This window comes from Diorhabda carinulata, chromosome 10 (genome assembly GCF_026250575.1).
Source record: "Diorhabda carinulata isolate Delta chromosome 10, icDioCari1.1, whole genome shotgun sequence".
NCBI lineage: Eukaryota > Metazoa > Arthropoda > Insecta > Coleoptera > Chrysomelidae > Diorhabda > Diorhabda carinulata.
This window is the reverse complement of record NC_079469.1, coordinates 12,810,692-12,823,918: the sequence shown is the minus strand read 5'-3', so window position 1 is coordinate 12,823,918 and position 13,227 is coordinate 12,810,692. Positions and strand designations below refer to the sequence as shown.

Sequence of the window (13,227 nt, the reverse complement as noted above, 5' to 3'; positions counted from 1 at the left end):
AAATGATTAAAACATTTAGATATGGATTAAGAAATGTTGGTACCCAACGAAAACTGATCGGGATCGCTATGACCATAGCTTCTAAGCCTTGTAAATGTAAAACGTTGTGGAATACTAAGTAATAAAATGAATGAGTCAATGAGAATGAATAATTCAAACATTTAAAAAACATGCTTTTAGCAATAATAAAAGTGGAAAGTTGGAAACAATTACTGATGAGAAAGATAATGTTACTACCATAAAAGCGTGGGGTATTTTGTATAACATTTTTAAACTAAATTTTCGTTCTGTAACCAATAGATCTAAGTCTGATTGTCAGTCCGGAGACTGTTCGAATCATTTTACCGATTACTGGAAATTATATACTGTGAAGGACTTTCCTTTCCATAACTTCTTTCTCTGTCTGTTTTCTAAATCACCTCGAAATTACTCTCTGCGTAAAATGGACGATGGTGTTTCTCGATGGGCCTCTCGTGTAGGTGGCTGAAATATAAATGTACGTCTCTAGGATAGCCTAAACTGCTAAAACTTCTAGCGCGTAACTAATAGCTCTAGATTCGATCAGAATCCGGTTCGTCCGAATTAATTTTCCGTTACCAAAAATTATTCACGAAGTAGGTCTTCCTTCTCCATTACTCTCTATTTTCCAATTATCTAACAGATTCAAAATTTCGGATTCGATGTCACTCAATAATGAGGTCGAAAATGACATTTGGATTATTGTGTTTTAGGCAATTTATAAGTCAAATTCAGCGATTTATTTGGTTTTTCCAGCATTCATAATTACTTCACAATTATTTATCAAAATTCGAAGTCTCAGCTCTGTTACCGTGAGTAAAGAAGAACGTGGAACGTATTATTATTATGCCTCTACCGTTGAATGTATTTTTGGAAATGTCGGTTCAAATTATTCGATACAAATATTGTATTGTACAAAAATGTACAAATAGTCGCGTCAAAGAAGTCCTCAAGAACAGCTCCATTTTGATGAATTTTGTTTTTTTATATTATTTGAAATCAGAAACCTATTAGAGCGGGGACGGAACTATTTATATTGTTTAAACAATATCAACGACATTTATATAAAAAATTCAGTTTGGTCTCTATTTTTTTGTAAAAAAATCTCCATATATTAATCTTATTGTAACAAATAGTTGTTACAAAAAAGTTTTCAACAATAATTTAATATTAAAATAAAAAAAAAACATTTATGTGTTACCTGCATACGCTACAAATACTTTTTTTTGCTTATACATATGTGGAGGAGGATCTCTTTTGTATATTTTTCCTCATATTATTTTCGAAGTAATATATATGTCAAGGCGATTTTCTTTACCAATTTTCTGAATAGAATTATTTAGCCAAAGAACCAGCGCAACGAGTTTACTCAACAAAAACCATATAAAGAAATATCCAAATATTAAAAAACCACCAGGAGTTTTAATAAAGATTTTGATGATAATCAAAAATTACATGCAGCAGCTGAAAATTTTATGGTTGAAGAGACAAATGAAGGAGTGCTTTTTAATGATGGTATTGATTGTATTCTAACAATGTATGGTGCTAAAACTGCCAAATGCTTGAATGAACTGCGATATAAACGTTTCATAACATTAGCTTCAAAAAATGAAAGCGGTCAACTCAATTCCTTACCTCCGATAGAAGATGCAGCAAAACAACATATTAAAAGAGTCCACTTACAAGTTAAGCAATGGAAAAATAATTCATCGATACCACCTGAAGAATGGGGTTGGCGAAAAGAGTTTTCAGTTTTATCAACACACGTGTTAAATTTAAGTGTGTACTACCACTAAATTCAAATATCTTGTAATGAGAGTTTCTATTTCAGATTATTCTAAAAAGTAAAACACAGAGCCAAACACGGAAAAGGGACTCTATTTTTCAAATTTCAAACTATCATAAAGTGATATGGAATATATACTATTATAATATAGATGTATGCAGGTAAATATTATAGAATAATAATTCAATACATTCGAGTTTACTCTCATAAATATGTAATAATTCCCCAATATTATAACAAAAATTTTTAAAAGGAAAAGTTATTTGTACACTGATATGGACAATTATATGAAGTGGAAGATGATGGGCGGGAATGTACGACTCAGAAAAGGTGTTTTAACCTTATATCTTTAAGTGTCAAGAGCCAAGGTCCGTCACGTAGAAATCCCCCAGAATGTTTAAGTCAAAAGCAATGAATTATGGTTGTGGTAGTTAAAGAGAATCCACTCGTCCTCTCTGATGACGGACCTAGTTTTGCTTCTAACAATGATCGCATAATACATGAAAAAATACAAGTGAGAAGAGACTTCTATATCATGTTAGCCGATAAAAAAAGCAGTTTCAAATGTTGTACTTCTACTATCAAACACCTGGAAAATAACTAATATGCAATTCGAACTTAATGCTTTTATGCCTCGGATATTTACAGTAATAATATCGGGAATCTATTTGGAACAAGTTGTCTGATAGGTAATGAATAAACCCTGCTACATTTTTAGTATCAAAAATTTATTCTTTGTCGTCAAAATAGCGACAAGTCACTCTCACCAGTAGAAACAGGACGGCCGCTTCTAATCTTTGTAAGTTTGTTAATGCTAATCCTATCGACTTGAAATGAATACCATTATTCTTGTTAAATTGAGTTTTCTTTTTTAAAATATTGCAAGTCACTTTATAGAAAGTACTCCACACTTTTATACTAGTGACAATAAATTTCTCATCAGTAAATTTACTCGTATGCCAAGAATTATTTTTCACTTTTTGATTTGCTTATTGCTAAAAGCGTGTTTCTTATTTTTCTTCAAACCATAATTTATTACTATCACTACCACTCAAAGCTTATTGCTCCTTGTTTTATTTTTTCCTTCCCAATTCAGTTTTTCTTATCAAACACGTCTTCAATATGTACAAATGTGTTGATGGTTCCATCTCGATTTTGTAAGTCTGGGACTACGTAGTTCGCCCTTTAGTTCTATCTTGCTCACTGTCATGTGAAGATACAAAATTTTATTTATGTATCTCGACAAGTCTAATCAGAATAATCAGATATTTCGATCGAATTATTGCATTATTGTCAGTCTTTGGCAAGTGTGCAAAGTTCAAAGTAGATCTTATCACTCAAAGAAGGACAACGTCAAGGCCAAAATACATATCACATACAAGTGAAATTATTAAAAGTGTAGTGAAAACTAAAGACATTCGGATCCATTTTGAATATTCTTGATTCTTTGCTTTTTGTTCAATTTTAGGAGGATTTACTGCGAGTTGACACAGCCTTATAATACTCACTTTGAAAGTGGTGTATAGAAGTTGTTATTATAAGAAAAGATAAAACTGCAGTTACTCGAAAAGGGCTGACTCGCGAATAGAAAGCGCTCGAAGAATTGGATAGTTAGTTCGAACTATTTAAAAGTATCGATCAGCAAAGACCACATAGAGAAAGGCGGCTCAAAACCGAAAATTTTAAAAAGAACTGAATGAAAAATAATTGCTGCAGTTTCTATACAATGTTTCTATACAATTGTGAAAACTTAAGTGCGTAATGTATAGATATTAGCAAAGGTAAGACATCATGCGTCAGTTATTGTTGATAACAGCGTCGTATCATAAACTCGCCAAGTTGCAGTTTGTTCACCAGGATCATTAGTCTGGTTCTAATAGTCAGGGACCTGGCTACATAAAACAGCATCGGTAAGGTCCACGACATTTGAGTTTGGAAACGGAGGGCCCGTAATTAGTATATCACCAAACGGTATTTCTGGCCCTCTGTACAAGTCGGATATGAAAATGCCTGCTGGTTTTCCCAGGCGAAAAAATGGGCTGGAAAACCTCATATGGTACACGAGTGAAAAATCTTGGATCGTGGGGCCCAAATTCAAATAACAACGCTGTAATAACGCCAGAAGTTTTGCAGGTCGGAAAAGCCTTGCCAGAAGCGACCGAAATTGCCGGAAAATTCGTCCAAAAAACCCTATATGGTACACGCATCAAACTTTTTTACTTGACTTTTGGAATAAAAATAAGGAAAATTGACGTTAAGTGTTTTGAAATTGGTTCAATAACGTATATTAGTTCAAATTTCACTTACCTAAAATATTATATAACATTATCAGGTAAACTCCTCAGTTCTATTTGGATTGTGAAGATTGAAACATAATATTTAAGATTGTTTATGCTTGATTCTTATCAGTATTAGAAAAAGGTTCTAGTGCTATAATTTTGAACCGGATATTTGGAAAGTATTTAATTTTATTGATAATCTTGTAATGTCGACATACTTTTTTTAACCTTTCACAATTTGGTGATTGTCGATTACAAATTCTGATGCCATTTTATTTTTATTTTAACAATAATATGTTCACAATAAAGTTAACGTAACATTATAAACGCACTCAATTGTAAGTGTTGTTGTAATAATAGCCATCCAAAATAAAATAAAATTAAAATAACTAGATACATATATCCAGTTTAGGAGCCTCATTTTCATCTTTGTAACGTATTTCACTAGAAAATTAATCAGTTGAACATTCGGTTTATGCATAATAACAACTCAAATTTACATATTGTTTATGAACAAATCTGTTATTAATAGGGTCTCCACACATGCCTATTATTCTCTTTGGAATATTTATTATTGTCTTTATCACTAGAACTCACTTCATCCTTTTGCTTTACTAATGTTACAGCTGCTTTTCTAACTTTGACACTTAAATTAACACCCTCACAATGTTTATTATCCTTATTTACTTCTTTGTTTAAATTTTTTAACGTTTCTTTTGTATCTTTTTCTATAGTGCTGGATAGTTCTTTTACCGAATTTTTGTTATCTTTATCATCAACATCTTCTTCAATTTCCGTAACATCTAACTTTTCGCTAGAACTATCTGGATTTTGAGACGTCTCTTCTTCGGGTGAATTTCTTGCCATCAATTGGTTATTTCTGAAAGTCATCCAATTCCAATCATGAGGATACAGCTGGGAATAGAACCATTGTCCTGAAAATAAAGGAAAAATAAACTGGTATTATATAAGCTTAGAGGGTGTTGAGAAACTTAATGCTAAAATTTCGGGGTTAAGTAGACTCATTTCGCACATTCATGTGTGTGTTTCCAATGAGGCCAATTTTCATGGTATTCAAAAACCAGAACCAGTTTTTTTGTTTAATAAATTCAATACAAACAAAATTTTTTTGTCGCAATGGAATTTTTAGTATGAAGATTGTTGAGGATTTGATTGATTGATCCTTGGGCGTTCAACATAAATACGAAATTTGATAAACATTATAAAAAAAATTGAGACAAATTGGGAATTCGGCACCAGCCACTTAAAATTATCCAATATTGAGATGACATGTCCTGAGACGTGTTTCGATGCTCTTGTGATATGTACTGCCCTGTTGCTCCGAATTCACTGATACTTAGAGTTCATTGCACACTACACTATGCCTTAGGTGAATGCAAAGACATTCCACGCAATTCCTCACTGCCTCCATCTTTAAAATTGTTCTCCACTAAGGGGTCTCACTAAACGATTGTTGTTTATCGTAGAATAGGTCGTTAAATCGTATAACCACCTTAAAAGGGCCATTCCAGTCATTTTGGAGCTTCAAGGACCACGCCTTTTTTTCTCATCGGATTATAAGGAAAAACTCTGTCTTCGACTTGTAATAACAGACCGTTGATCCTATTGCATCCCGTCGTACCAGCCTCTCATGTCAACTATTTATCTTGTGTCGGAATGCAGCATGAATAAGCAACAATATTCGACCCAGTTCTTTGAGTCTGGTTGTAGGTCTTTTCCTAACAACCTCGCTACACCAATCTGTAATGTAATTGTATCGAACCCAATAAAGTATATTCTATAGTCAAAACCATTTTTTGTTGATATTCGATGAGATTAGTAGCCAAATTTGCTGTGACTTCGGTATATATAATATTTTTCTCAAATAGTTGGGTCAAAATTTATGACTACTTACCAGGAGGAGGTATGAGTGGAGTATTCAGGAACAAGCTGGCGGCTAAAGCATTATTGAATAGTTGATTATTTTGCATTTGAGGTGGAGGTATACCAGGAAACGCAGGAGTTGGTTGCGGAGAAGGAGTTGGAGAAGCCGTAACGGATATATCATCTTCTTGGGGAGATTGTGGATCACCTGTTGTAGCGAGCAATCTAACCTGGCTACTAGGAGATGTCTTTGGCGACGTTGTACTGTGGGCACTACTGCAACTTATTGATATAGGACCTAGTGACGTTGAAGACGGTTCTGCAATGAAAAAATGATGCAGTTAATTTGTCAGTGGTCAGTTGTTTTAGTTAGGTTATTCTAGGACAACCACAAGATAAATGTATACAAATTACGGAGAATGTTCAATCTCTGAATTTTGATAATACTAGTTGTTATAGTATGCGATAAGTCACGAAAATAATAGATTGTTTCACGAAACTGATTATTTTAGATTCATCGTGGTATTCATTACTATTAAGTAATGAATGGACTAATGATGATAGAATTTCCTGGAAAATAAGATTCAAGGTATGTACATTCTTCAATATTAATGATTGTTCCTTAAATTTGATTTATCTTATAGTCATATTCAAGAGGTTGGTTGTAATATTCAAGTAGGTTTTTGCAAGTAAAATAGTGAAGTATTTGTTTCTTCACCTCTTCACTACTCACATGAAGCCAATAGATTAGTCAGTGAACGGACCACTGAAAAAGAATATCAATAGAACGATTAACTCCTGGATGCGGAATTATGCAGACAAAAAATGACGATCTATGCTTTATGCAAACAATATATGAGAAGCATAAACTTTAGCTTCTACCCTTCGTCAGGATGAAGGAAACAATGAAAAAAAACTGAGATACTGATGATAAATTATGCAGTTTAGTGTTGTATCAATCCAATTAACTTTCAACTTGCAGCTAATGAGATTATGAACTTCTACTTGAATAAATACCAATGAAATATGATTAATTCGCAGAAAGTATTTTGATTATTATTATCTGTCATTAACACACGTAATTATTTTCCCAAATATCATTATTATAGAGATACTGAGGTTATATAAATACCGTTTGCTATCCTAGGCGACGTAGCTGGACGGTCTAAAGCAGCAAACATATGGTGAGGGAAATGAGTATGATGATGGCCCATGAAAGTTCCATGGGGGTATGTATGTCTTCCGCCCAATAAAGCCCATTCTGGTGGTGGGCCAGGTAATCCTGCTAAGTGGTGAGCAATACCTGTAACAATAGAAATGAATTTTATTATTATTTTTTTTGAAAATTAAGTTATATACTATATTTCACTAAAGGCATCATAGACCAGTTAGTGAAAACCGCGAGCAGCAATAGCCGAAACAACGGGCCTTAGAGGTGTCAAAATACATCTATTTAGTAGTCTAGAGTAGCATTCATTAACCAGAGAAATCGCTCTACCTACTATGAAAGGCCATATACTGCCAACCACCGAATCAAAAAAGAGCTATCAATCTGTCAATCCACCAAGAGTTGGCCACAGGTTTTTAGGAGGGAAGTACTAGTAATGGATGTCAGACCATCGACGCAACCCAATATTGTGATCTACTGAATCAAGTCAAGCTTCTGTAGCAATTCAAAAGACGAGATTCTCCCGTCCACGAAGTGTTGCTTAGCTTCGAGAAGGCCAGGCGTCACACAGCAGTTACAACTCAGTAGAAACTAGTGGAAATGAATTGTTAAACAATGGATCATACTTATCGACTTTTACATGTTTGCAAAGAAGGCATGCGATTAGATTCCAACTAGCAAATAGAACTGGTGGTTATTGAACAATTGATAATACTTATCGTCATATGACTTTTACATGATCAAAACCACTTAGTTGAGCAAAATGCATTATAGAAGCAAAGCAAGAAGATGATATAGAACAATAATTTTCAGAAATATAAATGTTCTGCATGAAATCAATATAAATTATATTGGAGGCTTATCCATATTTGAATGATCGTAGTTAAGGTTGGTAGTCGGGATTTACCACATTCTGAGAGACTACTAAGTGAACCCGTCGATAGAGCTAAGGAACTATTTTTGATTTTTGTCATATCCCATTGAACACATAAGTAGAAGTAAAAAAAAAACTTGAGAATATTTTATTCTCATTAGCCGTTACTAGTAATTTCATTACTCTGTAGATATTTTTACGTAATTTCTAATAGTAATAAATTATTATACTTCAGTATTATCTAGATTATGAGATGAAATTCCAAAAAGTTGGTGAAATTCAATATGGCCCATATTGTTTAAATGCACATTTATGATCTTCACCGCCACTGGCGAATCCATCCGAATTTTCTTTTCTCCCCTTCTTTTGACTGTTCCTAAATTGCCATATTTATTTTATACTAAGCCCTTTTCTTTTGAATTAGTCTCTTTTGCAGCAGTTGATTATTTTCGTTATTGGGTGGGGACGGAGATTTTTCAATCAGTATGGAAATTGAATTTTATAACTGGTAGGAGTTGATAATGTGGAAAGAGCTGCTACTAAAGATATAATTATGATAATTCGTCTAATTAAAAACATTCATCATTGTACCAGATGATAAATGGATATCGAGCAGTAGAATGCAAAGCTATCAAAGTCCTTGCTGTATTTTTGGCCAGTATAATGGACGGGGTTGGTTTTGCATTATCGTGTTACAGAATAAATCAAATGATTACAATGAAGATGTGCATTAATATTTAGTCCTGCAAATTCCCTTTTGGGGTATAAACACGACTTCGTAGTACTTCATGGTTATTTATTTAGCGCGAGGAACTGCCTTTTGTGCCTGGGATCATAATTTTTTCATTCGTATCCAATAACAAGCGTTAAATAACCATTATGTATGATGTCGCTTAAGAATTATGTAGCATCCAATGAATTGGTAGGCTATTTTCTTTTCATACGGATTATGATAGACTGAAACAGGTGCCCTGCTATTTCAATATGATTCAAATGTGCTTGGATCGTCCACCGTGAATGTTAGGATAACATACTTTAGAGTCTAAGTTGTGTTGATGAAGTGGACTAGTTGACCAGACCAAGACAACATAGTTACACGACAGTTTATCAGGATGTATGAAAGGCTTCTTTGGATGAATTATTCCGACAATCCAAACGACTAGTGTAAAAAAGGCGTACGATTTATGACGAGGGAAAGGCGCCAATGACACAAAATGAAAGGAACATTGCCGAAGTGATTCATTAAATTTTGTTGCAATATTTTTGACCACTGAAAGTGTTGGTAAATACATTTTGGTTGTAATAGGTAGACAATCACATGACCAATCATTCAGAAAATTCCCTGGAGGACCACAGCGATTAGGAAAGGAATTTATAGGCCTTAGTATTCCTATTGTCAAACTGAGAATGGAAAAAACATAAAAACAGCGTTGAATCCGCAAATACAATCATTAGAAATTACTCAAAGTAGTTTCTAATCATAGATAGAAAATCTGCTGACAATAAGTGAAGTATTGCTGAAGTATTTATGAAAATTCTTTTTAGACGGGAATCGATATCTCCGTATACAGGCAGTGACAGAAACAAACAAAACCTGATCAAAAAACGAACTCGACGAAGGAGGAAAATTGTCTCAGCATTAACCGAAAACTCATACTCAATTAAGAGGGATATGAAAACTAAGTTAATCTATTGAGATTACGAGCTTAATTCTAATTAGTGAATGTACAAGTACCAGTTAAGAGAGAACAGCTCAGAGACTCAATTTAGAAGTCATAAGAACCATAGTGTTGATTCCAAGATACGAATTAGTTTGCAACCTTATTATCAGTAAACAATAAAAATATTTCCTCTGACAAACAAGTTACAAGCCGAAATTTGTATTGAAAAGAGGGTAAAAAGCTTTGATGTATACCTGATGACTTCTGAAAAATCAAATTGCAAGTAGTGAACATGAGTGAAATGTTTGAGAGTAGTGTATTTAAAATATCCATTAGTTGTCTATAGTTTTGTTTGTTAATAGATTAAAGTATATTGGTACATTGAGTTTATCTCCACAAGATGAATTATGAATGGATAAAAGAGATTATAATAACTAGAACACATGTAAAAATAAAATGTGTGATCTATTCGATGAACCACTGAAAAGGGATTACCCAATGTAGAGCTTTTCATCTTCTGATCAAACTTTCATTTTTATACTCAAATAAATTTCTTCATTTGGAGGTTATTTATAAATATCCCCATTTTTTCATCTCTATGAATTTTATATGTTTTATTCGAAATGCACGTTAGTTAGTAGAATATTTAATCTCTTTGAATGTCCTTAAGATACGCTCGCAATTAAAGTAGCCCTTAAAGATAAGCCTAGAGGGAGTAAAAAACATCCCTTACAAGTGAAAAACTTCGTTAGAAAATCCCGGCTCGGAAACTTCGTTAACCAGCTACCGACTTGAACTTGATGTTAACAATGAGTCTTTGGATTTTTCGCAATTTTACCAAGTCTTAAGATAGATTTCAGGAGTTGATTGTTGGGGAAATGATCCATCAGTTGGCATTTATCTTTAGAAGGGTGAACTCTTTTGGTTGTTTCCGGTGATTATTTTAACCTTTTAATTAAATAATCTGGAGATTACAATAACCCCGGCGGGATCATCAGAAATTATTAGCCATATTCACAGCTGATTTAGATAATGTGAAAAACATTTTTCTAAATATATTTGTATCAATATAAGTTTGATTTGTACTGAAATAATTATAGATACAAATACAAAAAAAGACAATGTTGATTTTCGAAATTTTTGGAACCGTTAAGAATGTTTTGATGTGTTAAAAATTAATCTCGATAGAGACTAAAATAAAAATTCATATTTCTTTTAAAATTTATGAGATGTTCTAGAATATTCTGGAAATTATTTTTAATCGACATCGTCAAATCGGAAAGGTTTGTGTTTCACCATGATAACGCAAAGTCTCACACATATAAGACAACTCGTGGGAAAATATTGGAGCTTGGCTGGGAAGTGATCACATAACCTATACAGCCCTGATCTGGCACCATATGACTACCAGTTATTTCGAAGTTTACTGAATTCTTTCAATGGTCAAACTGTCACTAATAACGATGACCTCCAATCGCACCTGTTACAGTTTTTTGCTTACAAGGACCAGAAATTTATGAGCGCGGAATCATGAAGCTGAAAGAAATATGGCAAATGGTCATTGAGCCAAATGTAAAATAAATTATTGATTAAAAACTATTCTTGTTGTCGCTAACCAATAATAAATTTAATAATGTGCTGAACACATAATAAAAAATCGAAACAATTATTTCAATCATCCACTCGTAATGCCAATAATAATTAATCTTAATCCCAGTAACGAATCTTGCTTTTCAAGTTGTAACATTTTTTTAAACATTGTTACCAACTCGCCCGTAAATTTCTTGGTCTGTGCACCTTATGTTTTTAGAAAGACAAGGATTTCTAGAGATTTCAATAATTTGGAGATTCCAGAAAGTGGTAATAAATTAGATGCTTGTGTACGTGAATATTGATTAGTTAAGTGTGTGAGTGTTTGTGAATAGTTAGTATTTGAGACAATAAATTAATCTATTCCCATTTTGTGATTAAATATTGTATATATAAACAAGAGCATCATTACAATATTAAGTAGAGGTTTATATATTAAATAATTTCAAGAAAGGAAATTATACATACTATTGAATAAATGCTTGCGAGGTGGATTTGAATGAAGTGATTATCTACAGGTCTTCACATCATTGCTTGTGATGCATCACAGAAAATGTGAGTGTAAATCATTGGACAATTTAAGTTACATATTTCAGCTTTGGTTTTCTAACAATGCGCTGAAAAATCTTCAAAATCAAATTTGAGCCAGGTATCATAGATGTATGTATGTACAGATTTGCGGTTTCGTATACACTGCGACCCAAAGGATCTATTGTGTCCCCCTTCCTTGATGTGATACGGGAGAACCCAGTGTTTAGAGCTGATCTATCAGTCCCGCTCCTGTTAAAAAGTCTCGAATGTGGGATGGTTTGAATTGCCAAAGATCTTCGTCTTCTATTTTATACGCATCTAGGAGTAACGCTCTTGAGTTCCTCAGTGTTTTACTCTTCGAGAGACTGTGGATAGAGGTTCCGTCCTCTGTGCAACAAAATCTGCACGCCCATTATCTGCTAGAGTCTTCAGTTGTTTGTTGATACGATAGTGTCCTGACAGAACTCCTCTTAGTATTCGTAGATTGTTCTTACTTGGGTTGATACATTCAGAGTAAATCTACTTTGGGTACAGTTACCCAGAAAAGTCTTTGCCTCTCTCAGCTCTTGTAGATTGTAGGCGGTAAAATCCTTTTTTATTTCAATGTACCTAGAAATAAGAGTCATTCAGAGAGAACAGTGTACTCGACCGAATAAAATCTTAAGAACTGATCCTGGTGAAACAATTCAGAATGGTTGACGTACTAAGGTATCAGATGAATGTGCTACATTGAGTGTTGTACATGATGTTTCTCAACAGATCAATTCGAAATTCTGCTTGTGATATTTTCTTGGCCTATTAAATTAGTAGCAGTAAACCGCAGAAACTATAGAAGCTGCATGATCAGATTAACAACGAATTTAATAGAATTTATTCCAAAGTTACTAGTAATGCAGGAGAATAAGGTGTTTATATACTTGTTTATTAAGAAGAGAACAGTGGATTTTGAGCTTTAAATTCATGTGAAAACTTTTATATGTTGATTGATTTAGTATTGGTATTCATTTATTCCAAGACTTTTCTCTGAATAAATTAAAATACTCTTTATCTGTCCTGTATAACCATTAGTCAGTTAAGTATGATTCTTTGATGCATCCACAAATATATGGCAAAAAATATGATTTCTAGTATTAACATAGATTTTTTTCAATAAAATCGGAAGATAAAGTTGCGATAATGTATGACAATTTGACCACACTATTATCCCTCGACACAGGAGTTTGCAGGAAAACCGTTCCCGTCTGGTGTATAGATCTTGATAGTGTAGGTTAGCACAACAGCCTGCGGCCCGCCAATGAGGTTTGAGGTATCCCCACCCTAACCAATGAAGCATCTTAAGGTCAACCCTTTACCTAACCGAAGCATTAAGTGGAATAGGGCGCGGATATTTAACAGGGCTGCTGGAATAAACATCCAGAGACGCGATGCGCCTTCAC

The 13,227-nt window shown here is 33.6% G+C and overlaps 1 protein-coding gene across 1 annotated transcript in view; it reads right to left on the bottom strand.

The window, feature by feature from the left end:
• Window positions 1-2,781: 2,781 nt before the first annotated feature.
• Window positions 2,782-13,227, bottom strand: part of LOC130898737 (runt-related transcription factor 3-like) — a 61,808-nt gene continuing 51,362 nt past the window's right edge. The window contains exons 4-6 of the mRNA XM_057808221.1: window positions 7,100-7,270; window positions 5,999-6,286; window positions 2,782-5,018 (exon numbers count right to left, since the gene is read on the bottom strand). Coding sequence (XP_057664204.1) covers window positions 4,609-5,018; window positions 5,999-6,286; window positions 7,100-7,270 — 869 coding nt within the window. The 3' untranslated portion in view covers window positions 2,782-4,608. The remainder of the gene's footprint in view (window positions 5,019-5,998; window positions 6,287-7,099; window positions 7,271-13,227) is intronic.